The sequence below is a fragment of the Panicum virgatum genome, chromosome 7K (assembly GCF_016808335.1).
Source record: "Panicum virgatum strain AP13 chromosome 7K, P.virgatum_v5, whole genome shotgun sequence".
Taxonomy (NCBI): Eukaryota; Viridiplantae; Streptophyta; class Magnoliopsida; order Poales; family Poaceae; genus Panicum; species Panicum virgatum.
The window spans coordinates 40,044,349-40,071,231 of record NC_053142.1 but is presented as its reverse complement, the minus strand read 5'-3'; the positions used below and the strand labels follow the sequence as shown (position 1 = coordinate 40,071,231).

Sequence of the window (26,883 nt, the reverse complement as noted above, 5' to 3'; positions counted from 1 at the left end):
TTGAAACATAGAGCTATCATAAGTATCAGTTTATTTTGTCAACAATTTTATAGTAGATCAAAATTATTATACAAGCAGAGAGTAAAGGATTAGAAGATAGCTAATAAAAAAATATATAATTATTTATGCATAGCTTTTATAAATATATAATACTAATTATAAATATAAAATAAATAAATATTTAAATACATAATAATTAATATATAAAAAATATTTATCATTAAATAAATAGTTAATTTGACTCATATTAAATAATTTTAATCATGAAATAAATATATTAAATAGTTAAAGTTAATTTTTAATAATTACTAATTTTAATAAATATATTATTAGTTATCCAGCTTTCTAAATAATTTAAATAGTGTACATCATTAAGTAATTAGGTATAAAGATAAGTTTAAGATTGTCTTCCTAGTCACTTTTTCTTTGCGGATACGGACGGATACGGATGTGATCGGATATTTCTCGAATACGAATATGGAATCGGATAGAGAAAAATTCTTAAAATCGGATTCGGATGCATCCATATGACATCCATATTAAAATCGAATACGAATACGGATATCCATATTTACGTTTTAAACGGATACGAATACGGATAATTCAGATGTTCAGCCATCCAGATCCATCCTTGTCTGCGAGTAGCCGAGCGAGCAGGCTGGCTAGCAGCTACGAGTCAATCTGATGGATACGCACACGGCCGGCGCCGCTGATCGGATACGACCGGATCCGGGGCTGCCCCCTGCATCTCAGCTAGCCAAGGCATGACGCCGCGCCGCGCCGCGCCGGCACAGTGGATCACTCCGGGGCGCCCGGGCAAAAGCTGGCGCGGCGCGTGCACATCCCGGGCGGTCCGCCCCCCGGGACGAAATCTCTTGTCGCTGCAAACAGGAGCGCGGACCCGAGGGATCTGATCTTGCCTCTTGAATGCGTTCCATCGCAGCACCAGCATACACTGTGCTCCGTCTCTACTCTCTACACCTCCATCTGCATCTCTCTGTCCGTATAAATGTTGTACTGGCCAGTTCAGTTGAGTATGGACTGTACAGATGGGAGTAGTACGTGTGCTGCCAAGGCTCCAAGACAAACTACAGCGGGTGAGGATACCATCATACCATGTACACGCGCCGTGATGCATTGATGGGCACGTTTAAGCTCGCAATCTCGGTGATCACGGGTACGTGTACTCTGGGATTAGTATACTTTGAAGTACTCATTGATGCTCTTTCTCTCTCTCTCCGACTCTCCCCATATCCATCCATCCATCTTCCCCGCCATTAACAGTGGAGAGTGAAGTGCAGCTGTCCAAGAGCTGATTTAGGGCAGCCACAATGTTCAGAGAAAAGGTAGCTTTAAGCAATTAATAACCCTTTTATGGTGCACCACAGACATTGTGTGAGGAGATCATTGGAAAAAATTTCTTGTGGCCAACCTTTAACTTACTGTTCATCTTAAGAAATAAACAAGTAATCTCTCTCTCTCTCCCTCTCTCCTGTCTTTTTCAGGTCGCTTTGTCTCCAGGAAAAAGGTTGAGCATAGGAACAAATGCTGCATTTTTTCTATCTTTTTATTGTATATAGGATGCAACTGCCAAGGATAAAAGCACTGTACACTTTACCGTAACAAATGTTGACTGCACCTGTCCCACCTGAACCAAACCGAGATGATCACACAGCTATACACAGCTACCGGAAGTCCCGCCATGGAAGCCAAGCCACCAAGCTCACAGGATCAATGCCTGCAGCCAGCGGCCTGCATAGGCTTTTCCGGGTGTCATGCTGCCTCGTGCTCTGCTGACGCTGTCACCCACGCCAGGCCGCCTTCTATCCCGTCGGAGAATAGCTCCGCGGCTGGACGCCATTGACTTGAAGCTCCTTGCACCGATTTGGGCGGCCCATTTATGGTTGCTGCGGCACTCCTGCCGTCCTGCGCCGAGCTCGCCCGCTGCAAGGCGAGCACGGCGGTGAGAGACCTGCAAGGCGCCTGTCTCCGCTCTGCCATGGGCGCGGATCTTGCAGCTCGAGTTCCGAGAGAAATCTCCCGTGCCCTGCACGCTGCATGCCGTCGCGCTCGTGACATCATGGCGTGTCAGCTGACGCTGAGCTGCTGCCCATGGAGCCATGAAACTGCTTTCCCTTTGACTCGTGACTCTGGTCTCTGGGGTCAGTGATGGGAGGCGAAACTGGTGGGTATGCAGTAGTATGCTGGAACCTGATCGAAATACTGACGTTGGACTGGCCTTGTTTGGTTTTGCAAGAATACTAGCGCGCACATTTTCTGAGAAGATAATCTCGTATGCATATTGTATTAAATGAAGTCAATTTGTAAAATTTTTTTAGGGATGGGCGTAACTTTTCACGACGAATCTAATGACGGTAATTATTCGATAATTAGCTACAGTGATGCTACAGTACCATCGTCTAATCGCGCGGTCAAATGCCTCATTAGATTCTTCAGGGTCACTAGCGCGGGGGTTCTGAAGTTGTTTTTGTAAACTGATTTTGTTTGACACCATAATTTGTTGTCAAAGTTATTTACTATTACTAGCGCTACAATTCCAGCACAACCAAACAAGGCCACTGTTGGAGGGTATCTGAATCTGTCTATGGTCTTTGATGGACATGGTTGACCCAAATTCTTTTACTGGAATTGAACTGAGCGAGGATAATGTTGACAGCTTTTGTTTTTTTTTTGTTTGAACATGGATTGGCAACGATGCATATGTTGGGTGGAAGATCTTTGGCAGGCCTAGGCGCCTAGCTTGCAGTGAGCAAAAGATTGGAATGCTGATCGTGCAGCGTTTCCGCTGCCATCAGGCCAGGGCCGAGGATAAAAACATTTGGTCATTCCATAAGCACGAGCAAATAAGTACTTGCATGCTGGGATTTGATTAAACATGGGGCATCGTTTTCGTGCTAAAAGTTTTTCTTCTTCTTTTACCATTAGCAGCACTTAGATTTTGTAGCTTTAGATCAGAATCTAAGAACCGTGGCTTTCTTCTTCCTTCGTTCTTCCTCCTGGTCATAGGTCAAAATATGTAAAACAAAATGAAATCCTCAAAAATGCTGCTTCTATCTATAGGTAAAAATATGTTAGGAAAGATTACTCGCTCCAAATATCTCAAAAAATAGATGTCTTCTCCAGTCAGCGGCCGCAGTAACTACCGCGGTATGCTAGGGTTTACACATGCAGGCATGCTGTACTACTAGAGGTTTGACTCACCTGCGGCCATAGCCAATTGGAATTTGGAAATGATGGCCTGGCCAGTGGCAGGCGCCCTACGCAGGGAGCAGATCTTTTGACGCCGACTGCATGCTGCGCGGCGGCAGCAGCCTGCAAGATCCGTTTGTTGGATACTGCAGCGACTACTGTACTATCTCTGTTGCCACTGCAATGTCTGCAGTCTGACTAGACGCGCTCTCTGTTCAGTGGTCAGCACACGCAACGTATCACTGCGTCAGAGATTGGGCCCGGATTGTCCCCCTGTTTAGCCACGCCTACAAAGCCCTACTCCCTCCGTCCACAAATAATTGCACTGGCACTCCGAGAAGTCAACTACTTCTAAGTATGACTATGTATATATAGAAAAATATTACCGTTTATAATATCAAACAAACATCACTAGATAAATCACATCATATATTTTCATAGTAAATCAATTTAAAGGTACAAATGATAATACTATTTTCTAAAAATATAGTCAAACTTGAGAACGTTTGACTCCTCGAAGTATGAGATGTCCACTTATTTGTGGACGGAGCGAGTACACGGCGGCGACAGTGAGGCCATAGGCGAGCCGGCACACGATCCGATGCATCGAGCTTGCGACTCCGCTCTAGCATGCCTGACTGCATGAGGGCTTGGGAACATCAATGTATAATTTTGACCACGATGCAAACATGTGACACCTCAACAGATGCTTTGCTCGAAAAAGAAAAGATACGAGGGGGAGGAGGTGAACCGCAAGCGCCCAGCAGGCACGCGCTGCGCTGTTCGGGTGGTCGCGGAGGTGATGACGGCGCCCGGCGGAGAAAGGGAGGACAGGGGTCGGGATGGGAGAGAAGGACCGCCGGCCGCCGTCGAGCTCGGCCGAGGGGAGCGGCGGTGGCAAATAGTTCAGATAGGCCCACGACTATCCTAAATTTTGGGCCGTATTTTCTTTACTGGTCAGCTAACTTCGGCTTAGACAACGAAAGGCCCAATAAGCAGTCTTCAAGAGAGCTGCCGGACTGCGAGCCCCTGATTGAGGCGCACGGGCTCCCGCGCCGGCAAATGTTAGGAATTGCTTGCAGTGAAACCATCGCACAAAGTCAAATAATTATTTTTTGTTTTCGAACAATTTTTTTTCAAATAAATTTTTGTATTACTAGAATAATTAAAAAATTATTTCAAAACAAAATAAATTTGTTTTACAATAAATTTGACTATAAACCACGACCAATCTAGACCTAAAAGAATAAAATCTGGAGTGAGTAACAAGTCTGCTGGGGTCAGACGTGTGACCCCCGGCCCGCTGCGACTGTATATTGCGCGCCCTGGAAAGTTAGTTGCCATCGCCTGAAGGGATTAGATGGGCCACCATAGGAAATCGGCCCAATAAATTAGAAACCGCCAGCTTTATAGATCCTGCGGTCGGTGCTGTACATGCTCGTAGGTAGCTGTAGCCTATTAGTTGTAGTCTGGCTGCACTACGCATGCATGCTGCATGCTGCTTTAGTTTTTTTCTCTTTACATTTTTTTCTTTTTCTTTTCTATGTTTTGTCTTTCTTATTTCTTTCTTCCTTCTTTATATTATTTTATTTCTAATCTAAACATAGATAAATCTTCCATTATCTGCTCCTCTTGGTCTATGTTTTTCTCTATTATTTCTCTTATATCTCTTCCTTTCCTTATTCTTTTCTTTATAGTTTGAGGATATTTCTTTTCGGTACATAAAAATTCAAGCAACAAAAATTATTAAAAAATTGGTGTGTGTGAAATAATTTATTTTTTATACACTAACTTGTTTAGCATGTGTATATGTGTTTATAAAAATATTTTTTACAATGTCGATGCATTTGTTGTCATGTAAAATTATTTATCTGTGTATAACTAATTTGTTCGCAAGGTCAAATTATTTGTTCGTTTAGTGGATTAAATTGTTCCGTGATGTTGACTCATTTGTTCGTGTTGTTAATTTTTATTATTTATTCTATACAAACAAATGTTTGTGATATATTATATTTTGTTTGTTGTACATTATTATTTATTCGTTATGTTTAACTTTTTTGTTCTTGTAAAATAATCAGTTGTTCGTGTAGTTAAAATATTTGTTCGTATGAGATGAAAATAATTATTTAGTATTAAAAAATATTATTATAAAAAATATCGTATAAACATAGTCAAGTGTGGTCTTATTTTGAAGATCTTGTTAATAGATATCACTTTTTTTAGTTTCAAATTTGTAGCGGGCATATGAGTGACGACATCATCATTGCTGTCTTTTTTGCATGCACGCATATACTACGGAATCTATGTTCTCCTTTTGTTGGCAACGATGCATGTATATGTATAAACAATCTATATAGATTTGTGGACTGTTGACCCATTGAATACCATGCTAATTTATTAACCTTGATACGGTGGTTCCCGTTATTATCACCTCTGGCGACATATAGGGGCCGTTTAGTTCCAAAAAATTTTCACCCAAAAATTTTCACCTCCGCTTTAAACACATGTATGAAGCACTAGATGTAACTAAATAACAAAACTAATTACACAGTTTGGATGTACACGACGAGACGAATCTTTTAAGCCTAATTATTGCATGATTAGCCATAAGTGCTACAGTAACTAACGTTAGCTAATGTTGCGGTCAAAGGCCTCAAAAGATTCGTCTCGCGGTTTCCAAGTGAGTTCTGAAATTAATTTTTTAATTAGTGTCCGAAAAACCCTCCCGACATCTGGTCAAACTATTGACGTGACACTTGGACCAAAAATTTTCACCAACTAAACACCCCACCCCCGCGGCGTGTTCAGGCTTGTTGCCACTCTGTAGCTGCCTAGCCTGCCCACAGTCCCTCATCTGTTACTTTTTCTTTTTGCATTGAATATGGTTCCGCAAAAGCCCAAGGGTTAACTAATGATTTTGGACATTTTGAGCACATCTGTTTGCTTCCTCCATATCTGAATTTACTCTTCTCCGTTCGGCTTGTATGATTAAGACTTTCGACTTGCTTCATAATTGTGAGCATCTGTGGGAAGCACTACATATGTCGGTGGAACCAACAAATTATTTTTGCTATTGTTCGTCACATAGCATTTAGACTTCAGGAAGATGTTAATAAGATAGTTCTAAAAAAATGTTGTAGGCAATTGCATTTTCACTCATTATTACATTTTATGTAAGTTTTATACTTAAAATATTGCATTCAAGATATTATGTGACCTTTTAAATAAACATAAATCATTTTTAGTTATTTTATATTTATATATAAATTACTATAGTATTGACTACGACTACCGTAGATTAAAGTTCTGGGTCCGCCACTTGGGGCAATGGAGGTGGGAGGGCCGGAGGTTTGGAGCGCGCGGCGGCGGAGCAACCTTTTAATGGGATAGGCATGTGAGCCTGGGAGGCCCTTAACGGGCCGTTCCCGGGCCGGCACGCGTGTCACACACCACCAGTTATTGGCATGCGTTATGATTTTGTTAATGGGCCTCTAAGCCTTGACGGACGACCTATGAAGCCCAAGGGCGAAATATTTTTAGAGCTGAGCGTTAGGATGTAGGCAGGTGCGGGCCGGCCTGGTTGCCTGCAACCGCCACCCTGCAAAAACACATTTCCAAACACCTGCCACAGCCTGCATTTTGCAAATGGGCCTCAAATGTATAGCCCGCTAAGCCTAGTGGGTTCTGCAGGCCAGCCCACCTTCCTTTTCCCTTCCCTTTGCATCGGGGGCTCGGGGCGCAGACGCATCGGCATCGCGCCTTGCGCGCCGCCGCCGCCGCCGCCTCCCTCCTGCTGCAGTCCGCGCCGCCTCCTCCCTCCCTCCTGCAGTCCGCGCCGCCTCCTCCCTCACTCCGGCGATGCAGAACTCCGCAAAATCCCCGGCGCCGCCCTCCCTCCCTCCGTCCCCAGCAGCCCGTGCGGCTACCCTTGCATCTGTGCCCGCGCCGTCTCGTGCGCAGCAGGCCGAAGCACGGCCGCCTCTAATTCATGGCGCCACCATGCCCTCCGGACCCGCACAGTTCTTGTTGCGCCAGGCCACCGAATCTTCTCCTTCCCGGCTTCCCTCTACCTGCACGGTTCAAGAACAGGTAAACAATTTGTGGATGCGTCATGCGTGGGTTCTTAGATGGGTGGATTTTTTTTCTCTAGATGACTGAAAGCATTCAGCCTTATTCACCTGTACTTGACTCATTAGTCATTTAGTTGGATGCCTAGGGTTAGGGTTGAAAATGGGACGGGAAAATCCCATCCCGACCGGCTCCATTTACCGTCTAAAACGACCGTAAACCGTTTCCGCGGAAAAAATAGGAAAATGGGAAAACAAAACGGGAAAACGGGCAGGAACGGGAACGGAAACGGTTGGGGTGTTTTCCCGACCGTTTTCACGGTTCCCGTTTTCAGCCGGAAAAATTCCCGCGGGAATTCCCGTATTTGTCGTAGTCGGCTGTGTTACCTGTGTTGGAAACGTGAATTGTTGTTTGCATGTGTTACAACGTGAATTGTGAATTCGTGATTCACTTTACCTCTGTTTCTTAGTTATACGAGTCTTGTTTCCATGTTATTTATGCATAGTTGTAATTATTTTATCGAGTTAAATGTTTGAAGTGGTTGTATGTATTTTCCTGTTTTGAGTTATCGATTCCCGATCGTAACCGGCATGCTCCCGACCGATTGATTCCGTTCCCGATATCCCGTAATACCGATTTCGTTTTCCCGTCCGATTTTTCCGTTCCCGTTCCCTTTCCCCACCAAAAAATACAGTTGCGGGAACGGTTAAGGGGTTTTCCCGACCGTTCCCGACCGTTTTCATCCCTACCTAGGGTTACATGCATCAGAAAGAGGCTAGGGTAACTATTAGATAGGAAATAGGTCGCTGTAAATCAGCAAGCAACAGATTGCTTCTTGAATAACTGATTGCAGATATCTTGATTTGAATAGGGTTACATGCATCAGATTGATTTGAATGAATACAACAGAGAAGGAAGAGTTTCGTTCAGAGGACCTATATATCGCCTTTGAGACTTTCAGACTGCAATGCAGTCCTACAGAGTTGCAACAATATACGACTTCCTTTCTTTTTTTTTGGGTCATGTACGACTTTGTTTGATTGTTGATGCAGCTGGTTGAAAAATAGTAGAGAAGAACTATTCCAGAGAGGACTACTGCAGAGTCCAGAGAGGAAGCCTGGCTAATCCAGCGAAAAGTAGTAGAGCAAAAGTAGTATCTTAGTTTAGTTAGGAGGCACATAGAGATGCTGTGGATCAGAGGCAAAAGTAGTAGAGCAAAATTACATTAGTATTGAAAGAGAAGACTAGAGCAAAATTACATTAGTCTAATGGAAATGGTATCTGCAGTTACTGATCGGCATCTTTCTGTTCTTGTGGCATGCTATTGTCGACAGCAGCTTCAGATTAGTGATTATTTATTATTCTCTGACAGCAGCTTCAGATAAAGTTCAGCATGCTAATGGAAATGGTAGCTCTGTTATGCTCCCAGAGGTTTCTGGGCAATCTGTTTTTGCTTGTTTTGTTTGAGAGCATTGTTGATTTACAGAAGTGTTAGATTTTTTTAATAAAAATATAGCTTCATACTTGCTAGTACATTTAACTATTCAATTTGAGATGCAGATGCATGAAAGGGGAGTCTTTTTTGCATCATTTGCTGAAGTGGTGAATTTTGTTTTTGGTAATTGCATCATTATCTTGAAATAATGTTGCATTTTCTTCTTTGCAGATGGAGTTGGCTTCACAATCTTTACCTGAAGAAGTTGGGGCTCATGTGGCGCACCTTTGATCAGCTCTTCAGCAACGAAGCTTAAAAAGCCTCCAGCGGTGGGAAATCAGAAAAGGCACATGGTTGCAAAGCGGGCAGAAACGAGTCAAAAGAAGCAATCGGCTCAAAAACGAGTGAAGTCTCCTGCAATGGGAAATCAACAAAAGTCTCCTACAGGCTCTCCATTAAAGAGGCGTGCATAAATAAGTAAACAGAGGCCTACAAAGCGGTTCAAGCCTCCAATGGTGGGAAACAAACAAGTGTCTCCGCTGGTGATGAGGTCTCCGCTAGTGACAAGTTCTCCAATGATGAGGTTGGTTGTGTCACCTGTGGTCATGCGGCCAAGGTCGACATCACGCAGTCCGACAAGTCCTGTATTGGAACCACATGCTCCAGAGAGATCCCCATCCTGTTCCACATCGCCATCGCCAAACTTGGATGATCAAACAATATCAATGGATAATCCTGGTAATAATAACTAGACTAGCTTCCATGCCATGCTTTATCACTATCTAATCAATGTGATTGTCTAGCTTTCATGCCATTCTTTTCACTGACATCTCTCTTACACCAATGCTGCAGATAATTCCACTTCCTCCAGAAGCAAACCATGCAAATTGAGATCAGAAATATGGAATGATATGGATCCTATTTACAATGGTGGAAAACTTATGCAAGCACGATGCAAGCATTGCAATGAGGTATTTGCTGCTGCCCGTAACTCAGGAACTAGTCACATGCATAGACATTTGGTTGTGTGTGAACCAAGGCTTAAAATGCATGATATGGTTGAACAATTGAAGTCTTCAGAATTGTCAACGGAGACAACAATTCTAACAAATTGGAAATTTGATCGCACAATCACTAGGTGTGAACTTGTTAGACTGATTTTTCTTCATGAATTGCCTTTCTCATTTGTTGAATACGATGGGTTCCGTAGCTATTCACTCAGCTTGAATCCCCTTGCTGAAAAAGTATCTAGGGTAACAATAAAAGAAAATTGCATGGAGGCTTATAAGAATCAAAGGGCATCACTAAGAGATATGTTTAAGGATTATAATTTTAGAGTCTCGTTAACAGCTGATTTGTGGACTTCCAATCAGAATAGTGGATACATGGTAGTTACGTGCCATTATATTGATGATGAATGGCGAGTTCAAAAGAAGATAATTAGGTTTTGTGCGGTGAATACGCCGCATGATGGTTTTAACCTCTACAGTGTGATGCTAAAGACACTTAGGTATTACAACATCGAGGACAAACTTTATAGCATTACACTTGACAATGCAAGCGCAAACAAGTCAATGATGGATTTGCTACAGCTTAATTTGGTGAAAAAGTCTTTGTTGCATTGCAAAGGAGACCTGTTTCATGTTAGATGTGCCGCCCATGTTCTCAACCTTATAGTACAAGCTGGGCTGCAAGTGATTGAACTTGTCATTGATAATATTAGAGAGAGTGTGAAGTACATCAAGAGTTCTCAATCTAGAAAGGAAAAATTTGAGGAGATAATTGCAGAGATGGGCATATATTGTAGGAGTCGGCCTTCACTAGATGTTCCAACGCGTTGGAACTCAACGTGTGATATGTTAGAGTCAGCTTTCCCATTTCAAGAGGCTTTTCATGAGTTAGCAGAGAAAGATAAAGACTACCTATACTGTCCAACAGCTGAAGAGTGGCAAAGAGCTTGTGCAGTTTATAAGTTTTTGAAGGTATTCGAGTTAGCAACTAGAGTTGTTTCTGGTACAAGGTATCCTACATCTAATCTATACTTTCATGAAATTTGGAGTGTGAAAGTAGCATTGGAATCGAAAGAATCAAGTGGAAACAAAACTGTTGCATCGATGGTTCATCGAATGAAGAACAAATTTGCTAAATATTGGATGATATCATACTTATCTAATTGCATACCAGTAATACTTGATCCACGGTTCAAGTTTCGGTTTGTTGATTTTTGCTTAAAGCAAGCTTTTGGAGACAACGCCAGTGTTCATATTGCTAAAGTAGATAGAGCTATAAGAAGTTTGTTCAGTGGTTACTCATCTGAAACGGGAGAGTCATTGCAGTCTTCTACTCAAGGAAATGGCACTGCATCTTCACTAAAAGGTCACTGGGCTGATTGGAGTACACATGTGAGTGCTGAAAGCAATCAAGTCACCGGGGAACTCGACAGATATCTTCATGATGATCTATTTCCATGTGACGATGACAGCTTCGATATCTTGCACTGGTGGAAGATGCACACAACAAAGTACCCGATTGTAGCACGTATGGCCCGAGATGTATTGGCTGCTCCTGCATCAACGGTACCTTCTGAATCTGCGTTCAGTACAGGAGGCCGAATCATCTCTGACCATAGAACTAGGCTGTCAGGCAACACTGTGGAAGGTTTGATTTGCTTTCAGGATTGGCTTAGAGAATCAGGTTATAATTTACTACCTTTTTTAATTGGTTTGTTCATTTCAAATTAAAAACATACTAACTTTTAAATTCTGCAGGTTCATCTTACTTGGACATCATAAAGATTAATAGCTCCGGTAGCAGCATTGAAGATCTTGGAGTTGCATGATGACTTGAAAGACAAGGTCAGTCTCTATAGCTGCATGATTTATAGCGCATGGTTTGATATTCAGTAAGCAAATTCACCTATAGCTGCTATCAAAATTCCAGGTAAGGGTTCCTATTGGGAAATTCTTGTTGGAGCTTCCAGCTGGGATGCTAGATGATGAAAAAGGTGATTTTGTTGGCACCGCAGTTTGTGAGGTTAGTATCTTGGGCTCTTGGCTTCTGAATACAACATGCATTAAAATTTTAAATTTACATGTTGCTACAGGGAATAAGCCACCCTTGTATTGGTCCTGTTTTTGCCTGGTTCTGGTTCAGAATGAACAAACCATAATTCAACAATATTATGCTCTTACGCTCTGCTAGTTACCAGTTTATTTTGACGCTATTGTTCTGTTCTGTTTAACTGATTTCAGCTCTCTCCTGGTCATACTGCCTAGTGGTGTCTCATTGTCTTGCCTTTTGTCACTTTTTTCCAGAAATTACTTATCTTGTGCACGACTTGTGAACTTCGTTTGCTATTTTCATCTTGCCATGATTCGAGTAATCCTTGACATATTTCTTCACTTTATTTTTCCCAGCTATTGGAGGCGAGCACATATCAGCTGCATCTGCTGAATATCTTTCAGTTTTGTTTGATGGAGATGGAATCATTGGTGGGATTCTTGCTGGCTTCATATCTGACCAGCTCAATGCTAGGGAAAAAATAGTGTCAAGTGATTGGGATAGCATCTGTTGTGGTATTTGTCAAGTGACGGTCCATCCACAGTAGAATTTTGGATTCATCAAGCATTGTGACGATGAATTAAGGTTGTGTAGACGATGTCAATGATGTTTGTTTTTAGTGTAGATGGTAACTCAACATGCGTCAATCATTTTGTGGTATCCTTTTATTAAGTCTGAACTGTCATCGTCCTGCAGTTTTTATATAGTGATATGTGATACGTGAGTGCACATTGGAGTATTGCATGCGGCGGCTGCGGCGGCCTGCAAGTCTGCTTGCATGCTCCGGCCGGGCCTAGCGGGTCAATGCAGGATGATTATATGTAGCACACGGGCCCGTGCAGGATGAGAATCTGTGCATGCGGCAGTTGCGGCGGCCTGCAGGCAGTCTGCAGACCGGCCCGCTTACATCCTGAGCTGAGCGCCTGTATGTATATCGGGCCCAAGAGCGGTTCTGTTTAATAGAGGCAGCAACCATAAATGGGCCCCACATTAACGTATCGCGTAAACCATTTTAGCGTCACTGATGACATGGCGCGACTCCCTGTCGATGCAACTTGCAAGTCCTTGCGTCATGCGACAGCTCGGACCTCCTGCGATGCAAGACGACAGCTTGCAACTGCTCGCAATGGAAAAAACTAAGGAGAAGTCCACACACACTAAACGTCTCTTGTGCTGGCAATCAACGTTCATTTGCTGAAAATTCCCCGGAACACGTCCACTGCAATGGAAATGAGTCGTAACGGCTGCTCACCTTTTCTCCAAGTGATGTGTCGGCAAAATGTTCTGGACTGAATCGCCTGTGTTTAGTGGCGGAGCTAGAAATGAACGGTAGGGGGGCTATTTTCAGCATTCGCAAGGACACAATGGCGGAGCTAGAAATGAATCAGTCGAAGCTCAGTTTTTCAGCGTTTGCAGGGATGCAGTGTTGTCTGCAACTTCTGTCAGACTAGGTGAGTTGTACACGAAATGGACCTTCAAGACTTTAATTTTGCATGACTATGTGATTTCATTTGAACAAGGGGGGCCCACGGCCCACTTTTATCTACATGTAGCTCTGCCAGTGCCTGTGTTGTTTGAGGAGGAGGCCGGTGAAATCTACGAACCAAAATAGCTGAAAATAAGTTCGGGTTGCACCAGCTGCAGCAAATTTGGAGCTGGGGCAGGGCGTTTCAGCCGCGCTCTTGATTTCTTTTTTTTCTTTAAAAAAAACTGTGATCCGATGCTTAGTCCAGGGCGTCCTCTTTTGTGCCCTGGTCATCAGCATTGTCTTCGTCCAGGATGGACTTGCTCACTTCGGCTCTGCTACACGAAAGAACGACTGGTCTATGGTCTTTCACTCTTTCTGATGAGTTTAACGCGTAGTGTTGGCACTTGCCAAATCGTGTTCCTTCTTCTCCCCATTGGCGTGCATCAGTGATGATGCCATGGTGGTCTCATGGACTTGTGTACTGTATGCATACCCACTGCAGGGCCACTGGACCTGCATATATAGTGCCAAGAGCTCAGCAGGTTGCCACAGCAGACAGCACACCACTGCCACACAGCAACCCAGCAAGCTAGCTAGACTTTGGCAGAGAACCATCAGACTCTCCACTGATCCAGCCCAACTTTTTTTTTTAACTCTCCAGCCCAACTCTTGGCCGCGAGAAATGGAGAGCAGAGCCACCGAGCCTCACTTCGTGCTCTTCCCGTGGACAGGAACCATCAGCCACATCATCCCCATGACCGACCTCGGCTGCCTCCTCGCCTCCCACGGCGCGGAGGTCACCATCGTCACGACGCCCGTCAACGCAGCGATCGCTCAGGGCCGCGTCGGCCGCGCCGGCGCCGCGGTCACGGTCACCGCGGTACCGTTCCCGGCCGCGGACGCCGGCCTGCCCGAGGGCTGCGAGAGGCTGGACCTGCTCCGGTCTCCCGCCGAGGTGCCCCGCTTCTTCGAGGCCAACAGGGGGCACGGCGAGGCCGCGTCGCGGCACTGCCTCCGCGAGTCGCGCCGCCGCCGGCCGAGCTGCGTCGTCTCCGGGATGTGCCAGACGTGGACTCTGGGCCTGGCGCGCGAGCTCGGCGTGCCCTGCTACGTCTTCCACGGGTTCGGCGCGTTCGCGCTGCTGTGCATCGAGCGCCTGTACGCGCACCGGCCGCACGAGGCGGCCGCGTCGACCGACGAGCCGTTCGACGTCCCCGCCCTGCCGCCGTTGCTCCGGTGCCGGCTGTCGAGCAGGCAGCTGCCGCCGCATTTCCTGCCGCCCGCCTCCGTCGGCGGCGAGGCGCTGCGGGGGATGCGGGAGTTCGACGTGGCGGCGGACGGCGTCGTCGTGAACACCTTCGAGGAGCTGGAGCGCGGCTCGGCGGCGCTTCTCGCCGAGGCCACCGGCAAGAAAGTGGTCGCCGTCGGGCCCGTCTCGCTGTGCCGCTCGCCGAGCCTCGACCCTCAATCCATGTCGGGCGACGCCACCGCGAGGCGGTGCCTGGCGTGGCTGGACGCCAAGGAGCCCAAGTCCGTGGTGTACGTAAGCTTCGGCAGCGCCGGGCGCATGCCGCCGGCGCAGCTCATGGAGCTCAGCATGGCTCTGGTGTCGTGCCCCTCGCCGGTCCTCTGGCTCATCAAGGGCGCCGACTCGCTGCCCGGCGACGTCAAGAGGTGGCTCGGCGAGAACACCGACGCTGACGGCGAGGCGAGCAGCAAGTGCCTGGTGGTGCGCGGGTGGGCGCCCCAGGTGGCCATCCTGGCCCACCCGGCCATCGGCGGCTTCATGACGCACTGTGGCTGGGGCTCGACTCTGGAGGCTATCGCCGCCGGCGTTCCCATGGCCACTTGGCCTTTTTTCGCCGAGCAGTTTATCAACGAGCGCCTCATCGTGGACGTGCTTGGCATTGGGGTGTCCGTGGGTGTGTCGAAGGCAACAGAAAATGTCTTGACCGCCGGTAGTGCTGGTGGCAGCGACATGGAAGCGGAGGCAGAGGTGGGGACGGAACAGGTGAAGAAGGCCATGGAGATGCTGATGGATCGAGGACCTAAAGGAGAGGAGAGGAGGAAGAAGGCTCAGGAGCTGAAACTGAAGGCGAAGCCGCGAAGGGTGCTTTGGAGAAGGGAGGATCGTCCTACAATAATTTGGAGACTTTGGTCCAATCTTTTGTTTGAAAAGCTCGGCGTATGACGCGTGGGCCCATCACACTTATCTTTCTCACCGTGATGGAGATTTGCCGCTTTAGTTATTTGGTCTCTTTCTTTTTGCTGAATAATGTTCAAGCATTGCATTTTAGAAGAAAGATTCAAGCTGTGTTGATGTTTGAGCTTAAGATGCAAGTGGGTATTTAAGGGTATTTTTTTTGTCAGCTAATTAATTACGGTGGCATGTCATTCTATTTTATTTATCCTCCCAAATTATTTACGCAAAATGTTATTCTAATTTATTTTATCATTTTTTTGGGTTGGGTGGACCCAAAACCAAAAAATTATCTAATTTGCATCCCTATTTTAGCTGCTTTGTTGAATCTGCTTTAAAAACTGAATCAGAACCGTTGTCTTGACTCTTGAGGGAGGGAAAATGATGTGTGTGTTACTTGACAATGGTAGGTTGTTAAAATATTCAGTGAACTACTGTCAGCTGCCGCCAGCTTGAGAATTCTCATGCAATGACGACTGGCAACCTTCGACATGTACTGTTCATTCACTGTAGCACGTAAAGAAATTTGCTCTCCGGTGGCCAAATAAACTAGGAGCCGGTGAACCCACTTTTTCTTCTTCTTTTTTTTGCCGGATCCTAGGGGTGGTTTTAACTAAAAGATGTGTTGAGGCCGGATCTATCCAGGGCTCTTCCTAACGCGCGACTAAGAATAAAACTGAATTTATAATATAAAAAACATATTTGCAGTTGTCTCAAAAAAATATATGTTTGCATATTATGACACGGGATGGTCTTGGGGTTTACTGCTCTCTCTCTCTCTCTCCACAACATAAGCAAATAATATAATGTCGTGTGAATGTGTTATAGTTTTCAAAAATAAAAAGTTGCATTTTTTAAAAGAAATACTCATTACTGACTCCTGGCGCGGACTAACCCAGGCAACAAATTTCGGAGCCAATATAGGATGTCTGGTGGTCAGAGCGATCTATATCGCATCGGCATCGCTGTCCCATGGTTAATCGAACTTTGTTCCACTATAAAAAGGCCACGCACTTTGGTCGTTGGCGTCATCGATGACGTATGTTTGAAGGGAAACAAGATGCAGGCCACGAGATCAGAGAGCCCCACGACGCGGGCCGTGTTTAGTTAAAAAAATCAAAATTCTAAAAAAAATTTCCGGCACCTGCATGGAGATTTAAATCTAGACGAAATAAAAAACGTATTGCGACTGCTGTCTGTAAATGGCGAGACGAATCTAATGAATCTAATTAGACTGTAATTAGATGCTAAATTGCTACAGTAATACTACAGTAAATAACCTTTAATGACGGATTAATTAGACTCATTAGATTCGTCTCGCGATTTACAGACAAGTTTTGAAATTATTTTTGTGATTAGTCTATGTTTAGTACTTCAAATGTAGAAAGATGCCTTTTCAAAAACTTTACAACGCGCAACTAAACACGGCCGTGGTTTGGTTTTGTAAACTGCCTCGATGCAGTACGGCGTGTGCGCAAGTACAATTCTTCAGTTCCTTTCCAGTTGTTGATGACACCATCATACGTCCGTACATGACTCCTGTCTTTCCTTCTTCAAGTCGACACGCCACAGGGGGGCTAGGGGGATCAAGCCCCCCTACCTCCCCAACATCAATGGATACCCCCTAAGCTCCCTCCCTTCATTTTTAGGAAGAAATTATGAAGAAGAAGGGGAGAAGAAGAAAAGAAGGGGAGGAAGAAGATGAGAAGGGAGATGAGCCCCCTCTAGATGTGTTTGCTAGATTGGCCACTTACGCCACTTACTGTTTGTTGGGCTCACCATCAGTTTTGAGTGCCGACTTTTCTCAAAGTCAAAGATAGACTGGGCTGATGATGTATGTTTCCATGATGTCCTCACAAATCTATGCATAGTCAAACACACCCCGTGCAGAGAAAACTCGCTCGAGAGATGCATAGAAAGCTAAAAAATGTATAAACACGTGCAGCAATGCTGCCCAACAAACGAAATCATCGTACAATAGCATGTCGACATTTGAATATCTCAAACGCATCCAAGTCCAGCTTATATAAAAAGTCTGGATCTTTCTTCAGGAGCTTGGACTTCTCCATTTTGTGTGCCCTTCCTGGCGCGAGGTTACTGGCTAACAGGCAGAAAACACCTAGAAAAGTAGAGTTGTCAACCATGACCCGGCCCCTAACTCTGACATGAACCTAGCATGTCGACATTTGGATATCTCAAACGCATCCAAAGCACACCGGCCGTAAGACCACATATATAGTGCCCAGCAATCTGGCACCTCAAGAAGAAAGCAAGCTACACACCGATTGCAAAGAGTGCTACCGGAGATGGAGCGAACCACGAAGCCTCACCTCGTGCTCATCCCATGGCAAGGTGGCATCAGCCACATCATCCCCATGACCGACATCGGCTGCCTCCTCGCCTCCCACGGCGCGGCGGTCACCATCATCACCACGCCGGCCAACGCGCCGCTCGTGCAGAGCCGCGTCGACAGCGCCGCGCCGCCGCCGTGCGGCGGCGCGGGGATCACGGTCGCTGCGATCCCTTTCCCGGCCGCGGAGGCCGGCCTGCCCGAGGGCTGCGAGAGGCTGGACCTCCTCCGCTCCCCCGCCGACGTGCCGCGCTTCTTCGCCGCCAACAAACGGTTCGGCGAGGCGGTGGAGCGGCACTGCCGCGGCGGCGCCTCGTTGTTGCCCTGCCGGCCGACCTGCATCGTCGCCGGGATGTGCCACCCGTGGACGCTAGGCCTGGCGCGCGAGCTCGCCGTGCCCTGCTACACCTTCCACGGTTTCGGAGCGTTCGCGCTGCTCTGCCTCGAGCACCTCTTCAAGCACAGGCCGCACGAGGCTGTGGCGTCCCCCGACGAGCTCTTCGACATCCCCGTCCTCCCGCCGTTCGAGTGCAGGGTCTCGCGCAGGCAGCTGCCGCCGCATTTCCTGCCATCGAACTCGATGGGCGGAGGGCTGCTGCAGGAGATGCGGGAGTTTGACGTGGCCGCGGACGGCGTCGTGGTGAACACGTTCGAGGAGCTGGAGCGCGGCTCCACGGCGCTTCTCGCGGCGGCCACGGGCAAAAGGGTGCTCGCCGTCGGGCCCGTCTCGCTGAACCACTCGCCGGGTCTCGATGCGCGGACCATGTCCGACGACGATGCGAGGCGGTGCATGGCGTGGCTGGACACCAAGGCGTCCGGGTCCGTGGTGTACGCCAGCTTCGGCAGCGCCGGGTGCATGCCGGCCGCGCAGCTCGTGCAGCTCGGCATGGCCCTGGTGTCGTGCCCCTGGCCCGTCCTCTGGGTTGTCAAGGGCGCCGACTCGCTGCCCGACGACGCTAAGAAGTGGCTGCGCGAGAACACCGACGCCGACGGCGTCGCGGACACCAAGTGCCTGGTGGTGCGCGGGTGGGCGCCCCAGGTGGCCATCCTTGCCCACTCGGCCGTCGGCGGCTTCCTCACGCACTGCGGGTGGGGCTCGACTCTGGAGGCCGTCGCCGCCGGCATGCCTATGGCCACCTGGCCGCTGTTCGCCGAGCAGTTCGTCAACGAGAGGCTCATCGTGGACGTGCTCGGCGTGGGGGTGTCCGTAGGCGTGACGAAGCCAACGGAAAACATCCTCACTGCTAGTAAAACCTATGGCAGCGAAGCCGAGGCGGAAGCGGAGGTGGGGATGGAACAGGTGATGGAGGCCTTGGAGAGGCTGATGGATCAGGGAGCGGAAGGGGAGGAGAGGAGGAGGAAGGCTCGGGAGCTGAAGTTGAAGGCGAAAGGCGCTTTGGAGAAGGGAGGATCATCCTACGTTAATTTGGAGAATTTGATCTATTCTTTCGTTTGAAGCTGGATACCTCTCACTGACACATGATCTTTTTTTAGCACACGTGCCTGCCTCACCGTACCGTCAGACATTTAGTGTTTTCTTAAAATTATGTCATGTCATTTTTCTGTCGGATAAAGTCGTTGTATCTGTTATAGGTGTGTGTTTGGATTCTTGAATACACGTTGTACTTGTGTTGTACGTATGTGCCAAAAAAAAGGTGGAGGGGATAGAGGAAGTAACGGATTATGGTCCTAGCGATTTTTTCACAATCTAAGTTAGTTTTTATATATTTTTAACTCGCAATTGTATGAGATAAGAGCCTGCACTTTTAGGACCGAACCTTAAGATTATCTATGATAAAATTTGAAGGCCTTTACAACCCTTATAATGCCACTTAGACAAGTTCCAATGAAGAAAAATGTAGCTGGAATTGGTATTAAGGGACTATCTTACTATTATTGTTAGAGACTAAGAATAGAGCACCCATCCACTTATTTAATGGGCGAGTTCTCATTGAAAAATAGCCATAAAATTATATATTTGTTTCTAAATTACCTACTTTACCATTGCCAATAAAGAACCTAAAATTTACATTAAGAAAAAAGCTTACTCAAATAACTCCAATGTCTGCTTCCAAATTTACACAAAGCATTAGTGCATGGCTCCATTATATATTTTTAATGTTTTAATTTGAATCTCTTGGTTACGTGGTGAAGTTGGGAGACCAAATAACTAAAAGAAAAAAAAGGCATGGATGGTCACAACTCACAAATACATAACGAGTCAAAACCACTACGATCATGATGTGAAATAGAAGAAACTGCTTTGCACATAGTCGTTTCTCAAAGTATTTTATAAAACATTGCTAGCGATGTGATGGATCACTGTACTTTTTTCGGGACTAGTTGATGTTGATGCTGATGTCTTTTTCTAAAAACCAAATTTGAAAATGTATATGCCTCTAGCAAGTTCTAGCGTCACCGATTACGTAAGTTCTAAGACAGTAAGTCCAGGAGCTGTACACTAGCTAAACACACTAGCTATAATTAGTTACCACCATGGGCACGCAGATAGACCCCAATAGAAAGGTAGTCAATTGCCTCTGTTAGGAGAAATAGCCAAAAGTTATTTTGAGGGTTAAAGTTTGATAAAAAAAAGCTCTTGAGGTGTTTGAACCAAAGACTATTTGACTTATAAAACATTTTTTCAATTATTTGGCTGCCACTTTTTCAGGAGAGAGTAAGAGAATCGGTAGGTCCTATTTGAAATAGCCCCAAATAGCATGATAGTTTTTTGGATGGGCTATTTGCAAATAGCCAAGAAACAACCCTATTATTTGGCTCCTCTAGAACTATTTAGGCCTTGTTTGTTTCGAGGGACTTATGCAAAAGTCCCAGGGAGTTATAGGTCTAAAAAAACAAACTAATGGGATTATTTTTGGGCTAAAAGTCCCTTAGAGTTTAAAATAAAAAAGACTCTCAAGAGGAGCTTATTGGACTTTTTTTCTAGGATTCCAGTTTACCCCTGCGGGCCCCACCCCCACCCGTCTCCCCCTCCTCTGCGCCTGCTCCCCCGTTGCATCCCGCTCGCTGCTGCCGTACACCGAAACTTCGCCTACGCCTTGCCGCCCGCGTGGCTCTTGTGGGCGGCGAGGCGGATCCGGGCGCCGCCGCTTCCGCCGGCGCCGCGCGCTCCCTTTCGTCCCCGCCGGATCCCCCTGCGGCGGCGAGACCCAGCCACCTCCCGCCAGCGCCTCCAGCGAGGAGGAGGAGGAGGAGGGCTCACCCCCGCCGCCGGCGCCGGCAGCCGTCGAGGCGTGCTGGCGCCCGATCCACTCCAGCTCCATGGCCTCCTCCCTCCTCGTTTCCTCCTCCTCATCCTCGGCGCCCTCGGGGGCCACGCCGATGGCCACCTGCTCCGCGGCCACCTCGCCCTCCGCCGTGGCGAGCTCCTGGTCGGGGTCGAGGTTGCAGCGGCAGGCGGGGCAGGTGATGTGGCTGTCGAGCCACTCCCCGATGCAGTCCGTGTGGAAGGCGTGGCTGCACGGGGGCAGCAGCCGTAGCTCTTCGTCGCCGGCGAACGCTGAGGCACACCGCGCACTCGAGCGCGGCGTCCTTGCCGCCGACCCGGAGCTCCTTAGCCTCCGTGTACCTCATCGTCAGGAACGACGCGAGCATGGCGGGGTCGAGCCCGCGTTGTTGTTGCTACTGGTCCCGTTGCTCCTGCCGCGACAGCGCGAGCAGCGCGGCGGCCGGGATGGCCGGCTCGCTCGAGGAGGCGCCCGCACCGGCGGATGTACACAGAGAAGAAGCCTATGAAGAAGAAGGGGTATTAGGGTCCTTTTACCACTACAAATAATGATCTCTAGTCCCTCAAACTAAATAGGAGGAGACTTTTTGTTTTAGTCCAGGACTAAAATTAGTCCAAAGACTTTTAGGAACCAAATAGGATCTGGCCTATTTGAGAGAGGACTAAAAAAATAGCCCAGAGATGCAAATAGAACGTGTCTCTCCCGTGCCGTGGAATTGCATCCTTCTCCAAAATTAATAAGCACCTTCCGAATTCCCTATTAATTCCTCATCAATGTCAAATTAAATACCTTCAATGCCAAAATTAATTCTTTCATCTACCTTCCGATGCGAATCTTGTTCTTCCATACTCTGGACCCTGGACTGATCCAGCCAGTCCGGCAGTCCCTATCAGTTGTTCAGGCTATGCAAAAACGACAATGCATGTGTCGCCACCAATCTTGTTCTTGTTTTGCCTGGCTTTGTGCACTGCAACTCTGCAAGCCTGATGAGGCAGCAATCCTACATAAGATCTGCTAGTAGCTAGTATCGAACACATCTTTGGATTCCTTGCAACAAGCCACAAGTGCACAAAGTTCCGACAGGGATACTGGAAATGGCAGCCAGCCTGTGCCCGAAGCCTCACTTCGTGGTCATCCCATGGCCAGCCACTAGCCACATTATCCCTATCGTCGACATCGCCTGCCTCCTCGCCGGGTACGGCGCGCCGGTCACCGTCATCACCACTCCCGCCAGCGCGCAGCTCGTCCAGGGCCGCGTGGAACGCGCCGGGCCAGGCTCATCGGGACTCACGGTCACCGCGATACCGTTCCCGGCGGCCGAGGCCGGCCTGCCGGATGGCTGCGAGAGGCTCGACCACACCCCCTCGGTCGACCTCGTGCCCAACTTCTTCGACGCCACCACGCGATTCGGCGACGCCGTGGCGCGGCACTGCCGCCTCCTCATGGCGACGGCGACGCCGGCGCGCCGGCCGGGCTGCATCGTCGCCGGGATGTGCAACACGTGGGCGCACGGTCTGGCGCGCGAGCTCGGCACGCCCTGCTTCATCTTCCACGGGTTCGGCGCCTTCGCGCTGCTGTGCTGCGAGTACCTGAACACGCACAAGCCCCACGAGGCGGCCGCGTCGCTGGACGAGCTCTTCGACGTCCCGGTCCTGCCGCCTTTCGAGTTCAGGTTCGCCAGGAGGCAGCTGCCGCTGCAGTTCCTGCCTTCGTGCTCCATCCCGGAGGTCCGCCTCCGGGAGCTCCGGGAATTCGAGATGGCCGTGGACGGCATCGTCGTGAACAGCTTCGAGGAGCTGGAACACGGCTCGGCCGCGGGCCTCGCGGCGGTCACGGGCGGCAAGGCCGTGTTCGCCGTTGGCCCGGTCTCGCTCTGCGGCGCGCCTGGCCTCCTCGACCCGCGGGCCGACTCGGATGACGCCAGGCAGTGCATGGCGTGGCTGGACGCCAAGAAAGCCAGGTCCGTGCTCTACGTCAGCTTCGGCAGCGTCGGGCGCATGCCACCAGCTCAGGTGATCCAGCTCGGGAAGGCGCTCGTGTCGTGCCCCTGGTCTGTCCTCTGGTCATCAAGGGCGCAGACTCATTGCCGGACGACGTCAACGTGTGGTTACAGGACAACACCGATGCCAATGGCCTCCCGGAGAGCCAGTGCCTCGCAGTTTGAGGAATATTGAGTACTCTATCATGTTTGTGATGAGTGAATTGACAATCGTGCGGTGTGATAGTGCGATTGGTCTTTGGTTGTAGGTACATTAGCGTCAAGTGTCGATGGAGAGTTGCCGTGGAGGAGCTCAGGCCGGGCGGCAGCTGTGGCGTCCACTCCTGGATCGAGGGCACAAGCGGCGACGGAAGGCGGGTTTCTTGGTTTGCGCCACAAAACCAAGGAGGCTGATGGCGGTTGAAGACGCCAAGTCGTGGAGGCACGGACGTCGGTCTCGGGACTGACGGAGGCGACAGGCGTCGACGGTGTCTAGGGCCTCGCTGTAGGCGAGGAGGTGACGGGCGTCGGGCGGCGTCTAGGGCCGTCAGAAGGCCTCGCTGGAGGCGTCCAGCGGGAATCTTCCCGCCTCCAGCGAGTTTTGGCGGTTTTCTCAAAACCGGCCACCTACCCGGGTTTCGCGGACCCCCAAAACCGCGAACCGGATCTTCATCGACATGGCGGCATCGCAGAGAAGGCTTCGAGTCGAAGAAAGAACCTCGGCTGTCGGATGAGTCCATGTATCTTTTCCGGTTTTGCCCCTACGGGCCTTCTAGTTTATTTTCAGCTCTAGGGGTAGTTTAGTCTTTTTGGTTGAGAGTTGTTGGGGTATTAAAAAACCCCTCACCCCCTCTCTCCCTTCCTCTCTTTTTTTCCCCTTGCCTGGCGCCCAGAGCAGTAGCGCTCTCTCTCCCGTGCGCCACCTCCCTCTCTCTTGTTCTTCCTCTCTTCTCCTCTCTAGGGTAGGATTATGGAGATGGATTTTTGAGACCATGTATTGAATTTGATTGGGAAAGGAGGCCCTATCCTCCTTGTGCCATCGGGGCTTTTCGATTTCGAATCGATTCAATACTCCGCGCACCCTTGTTTGCGTTGAATTTTGATTCCGCTTTGATTCTTTGTGTGCATGAGATCATGGTGGTTCTTTGAGCTCTTTGAAGTGATTCTAATCCATTTTGGCTAGTGCAAAACCTCTAGGAATCGCGAGCCCTTCAGGATCGGAGTTCTTGTGCCTTTCGCGTTTCTAGAGAAAACTCCGCTTTTGCTCCAATTCTCGTCGATTCCTCTTAATCCGTGAGGACTCTCGTTGAGATCTTTTGGAGATGTGCTCTTGAAGTCATCATCTTCATCTTCCCAAAATTTGAGCTCCTTTGGACTTGATTTGATCCGTCAATCATCAAGTTTTCCAAGAGTCACGAACTGAAAAATCGTTTCTAGGCACGGGCAGATTTTCTCCTATCACCGGTTAAACCGGCGCTTGTAAGAGGATGCGTCGGATCAATCGGTGAGTATGTTTTTCAGCTGCTAGGGTTTTGCTGTTTGGCCCGTTGCACCGGCGTATAGGTTTTTCTTAACGTCGATTAAATCGGTGACCACTAAGTCTTTTTGCAGTCCCTCTGGACAACTGCACCGGCGATTGGATTAGATTTTGTTGGATTATCCGGTGTGTGCTAACACCGGTTGAACCGACGCCGTGTCAATCTCCACGCCGGATCAACCGGTGCTCGTTTCTCTCTGCTGCCGGCTCTGCTCATCGGTTGAACCGACGCTGTTCAAAACTGTGCGTCGGATCAACCGCTGAGTTATACCGTGCTGGTTCTTGTGCTGTTTTTCGATGCTTGCTTCTGCGTTGGATCTTGTTTGTTCCTAGGGCTTTCTTGTGTTGGTGTAGCTCCACCATAGCTACTCCACACTGTACCTAGGACTTTAGGATTGGGTGTGTACTTCGGGACTAAGCCGATCTTTCCGATTGCGATAAATTTTAATCGGCTCCCATTCACCCTTCCTCTGTTCGCCTTTTCGGTACCTCACAGTTCGCGGGTGGGCGCCGCAGGTGGCCATCCTGGAGCACCAGGCCGTCGGCGGATTTCTGACGCATTGCGGGTGGGGATCGACCCTGGAGAGCGTCGCCGCGGGTGTGCCCATGGCCACCTGGCCGTCCACCGCGGAGCAGTTCCTGAACGAGAAGCTGATCGTCGATGTGCTTCGGGTCGGTGTGTCTGTCAGCGTGACGAAGCCCACAGAGGGTGTGCTGACCGGTGTCAAAAGCGGTGGCGGCAAGGCGAAGGCAGATGTGGGAACGGAACAGGTGAAGCAAGTATTGGATATGCTGATGGATGGAGGAGTGGATGGGGAGGCTAGGAGGACGAAAGCTGTGGAGCTGAAGGCCAAAGCAAAGGCTGCGTTGCAGCATGGGGGCTCGTCATTTATAAATCTGCAGAAGTTGATACAGTTTGCTGGTTGAAAATGGATTAGTTTCAGCTCATTAATCAGTTGGTTTCAGCGTAATAGTTTACACTATTTGGATCTTAAATGTACTAGTGATTAGCTTTTGCTTGAACTATGCTTATGTGCCTGTCCGGCTGGGAAGGAAGAATTATAAAATACCTGAAACAAGCAGATATTGCAATTTTCAATTTGGTATAAAGTTCAGGGACACACAGCACAAGCATTCCTGCACAAATGAGGCATCGTTCTCGTGGCTTGTCACATCCAAAAATAACTCAAAGTTGCGTCGTTCAGCATTCATCTGCAAGACTAAAAAGGCAACATAGCACAACCACCCACTTACCATTGCCATCTACAACACTTGCCTACTTCCTAAGACATTAGACATCAGAGTGGTCTTCTTTTAATCTGTGATGATCATCCAACTTTTATTTAAAGGTCTTTAGTTTTTATACCAAAATCATTCTCTCTCTCTTTTCCTCACGCCACTATCAACGACAATTGTCATCGCACATGTACCAAAATTGAAAACTTTATAACCAAGTCGAAGGAGTATCATGGTGATAAAACTCCTCTCTCATCCCATAAATTTCCTCTTGTCGTTCCTTATAATAACTCTCCCACATCAATAAATTTGCTGATGTGACATAAAATTTAAAGGTCATTATACTTCTATAACATTTCCATTTAGATCGGTCTTATATGAGCTATGTAGAGCCTATACAGACTTTCCGGACCACCTTGCAAGGCCAGCCATGTCGGCGGCTGGCATTTTTATTTCGATGAACAAAGAAATGGGAGCAAAGAGAGTGGTTAGAGCATCTCCAAAACCTATCTAAATCTCACTCCCCATGTTTCCATTTAACTATCCATTTAGCCAAGATTTCCTCTCTATATTTCAGTGCACTCCAACAGACTAGCCAATTCGCCTGTCTATATACCTGACATGTAGGACCTCTCCTCTCTCTCCCAGACCTCCTTTGCTCTCCTCCCTCGCTTCCTCCACCGACGAGCAGGGATCTGGCAGGGCAGGGCTCCGGCGAGCAACGAGTGCGGGCAGAGGACGCGGGAGCCGATAGCGAGTGGGAGTGGCTTGGTACATTTCCTAGCAAAGCGAGTGGGAGTGGCTTGGTACATTTCCTAGCAAAGGGGAGTGGATACCTGGTGGATAGTGAGGAGAGGAAAATAGAAAGGCTGTTGGGTCCGGTTTTACTCTAATTTTGCTACTTTTAGCTATTTAATTTATCTTATGAAATTTCTTGGAGATGCTTTATGGCACGACCGGGCGGTCGATGCGCTCGAACTCTCGTATGTCTTCTTGAGTCTTGGCCGCTAGCCCGCTAGCGCTAGCCCCCACGCTGATCGTCACCGTGGATTTACCAGACGAGCATCGAGTGACTGAGTATATGGCACTATGC

The 26,883-nt window shown here is 48.2% G+C and overlaps 4 protein-coding genes and 1 pseudogene across 5 annotated transcripts; 4 read left to right on the top strand and 1 right to left on the bottom strand.

Moving 5' to 3' along the window:
• The first annotated feature begins 13,778 nt into the window (after positions 1–13,778).
• LOC120642410 lies at positions 13,779–15,645 on the top strand (annotated as a pseudogene).
• A 1,882-nt stretch (positions 15,646–17,527) lies between these two features.
• Positions 17,528–19,516, top strand: LOC120642436 (UDP-glycosyltransferase 73C4-like). The gene has a single exon (XM_039918951.1). It carries the CDS (start codon positions 17,748–17,750, stop codon positions 19,245–19,247), a length of 1,500 nt encoding a protein of 499 aa, XP_039774885.1. The 5' UTR covers positions 17,528–17,747; the 3' UTR covers positions 19,248–19,516.
• Positions 19,517–19,784: 268 nt separating this feature from the next.
• On the bottom strand, positions 19,785–21,406 carry LOC120640248 (RING-H2 finger protein ATL29-like). Its single transcript, XM_039916105.1, has 3 exons — positions 21,330–21,406; positions 21,015–21,268; positions 19,785–19,810 (listed from the first exon to the last, which is right to left on the bottom strand). The coding sequence occupies exons 1-3, from the start codon at positions 21,404–21,406 to the stop codon at positions 19,785–19,787; spliced, it is 357 nt and encodes a 118-aa protein (XP_039772039.1).
• Positions 20,796–24,086, top strand: LOC120642486 (UDP-glycosyltransferase 73D1-like). 2 transcript variants are annotated; one of them, XM_039919038.1, is made up of 2 exons: positions 20,796–22,999; positions 23,287–24,086. In XM_039919038.1, the coding sequence occupies exons 1-2, from the start codon at positions 22,134–22,136 to the stop codon at positions 23,429–23,431; spliced, it is 1,011 nt and encodes a 336-aa protein (XP_039774972.1). In that variant the 5' UTR covers positions 20,796–22,133; the 3' UTR covers positions 23,432–24,086. The 2 variants fall into 2 exon arrangements, with proteins under 2 accessions (XP_039774972.1, XP_039774973.1); XM_039919039.1 differs by having other exon boundaries at positions 20,796–23,051.
• Positions 24,087–24,504: 418 nt separating this feature from the next.
• On the top strand, positions 24,505–25,653 carry LOC120640247 (anthocyanidin 3-O-glucosyltransferase 4-like). Its single transcript, XM_039916104.1, has 3 exons — positions 24,505–24,521; positions 24,909–24,931; positions 25,051–25,653. Exons 1-3 carry the CDS (start codon positions 24,505–24,507, stop codon positions 25,479–25,481), a joined length of 471 nt encoding a protein of 156 aa, XP_039772038.1. The 3' UTR covers positions 25,482–25,653.
• The last annotated feature ends 1,230 nt before the right edge of the window (positions 25,654–26,883 follow it).

What these genes read in the sequence shown, in the direction of transcription:
- LOC120640248 (XM_039916105.1), bottom strand. Translation starts at nt 21,406, where the DNA reads ATGCTCGCGTCGTTCCTGACGATGAGGTACACGGAGGCTAAGGAGCTC. An exon ending in GGCAAGGACGCCGCGCTCGA is followed by an intron (nt 21,269 to 21,329) that starts GTGCGCGGTGTG and finishes GCCCCCGTGCAG; the next exon opens with CCACGCCTTCCACACGGACT. An exon ending in TGCCGGCGCCGGCGGCGGGG is followed by an intron (nt 19,811 to 21,014) that starts GTGAGCCCTCCT and finishes TGTAAATTTTAG; the next exon opens with GTTCTTTATTGGCAATGGTA.
- LOC120640247 (XM_039916104.1), top strand. An exon ending in CACCATAGCTACTCCACACT is followed by an intron (nt 24,932 to 25,050) that starts GTACCTAGGACT and finishes GGTACCTCACAG; the next exon opens with TTCGCGGGTGGGCGCCGCAG.
- LOC120642486 (XM_039919038.1), top strand. Translation starts at nt 22,134, where the DNA reads ATGGCAGCCAGCCTGTGCCCGAAGCCTCACTTCGTGGTCATCCCATGG. An exon ending in CTGGACGCCAAGAAAGCCAG is followed by an intron (nt 23,000 to 23,286) that starts GTCCGTGCTCTA and finishes CTTTGGTTGTAG; the next exon opens with GTACATTAGCGTCAAGTGTC.
- LOC120642436 (XM_039918951.1), top strand. Translation starts at nt 17,748, where the DNA reads ATGGAGCGAACCACGAAGCCTCACCTCGTGCTCATCCCATGGCAAGGT.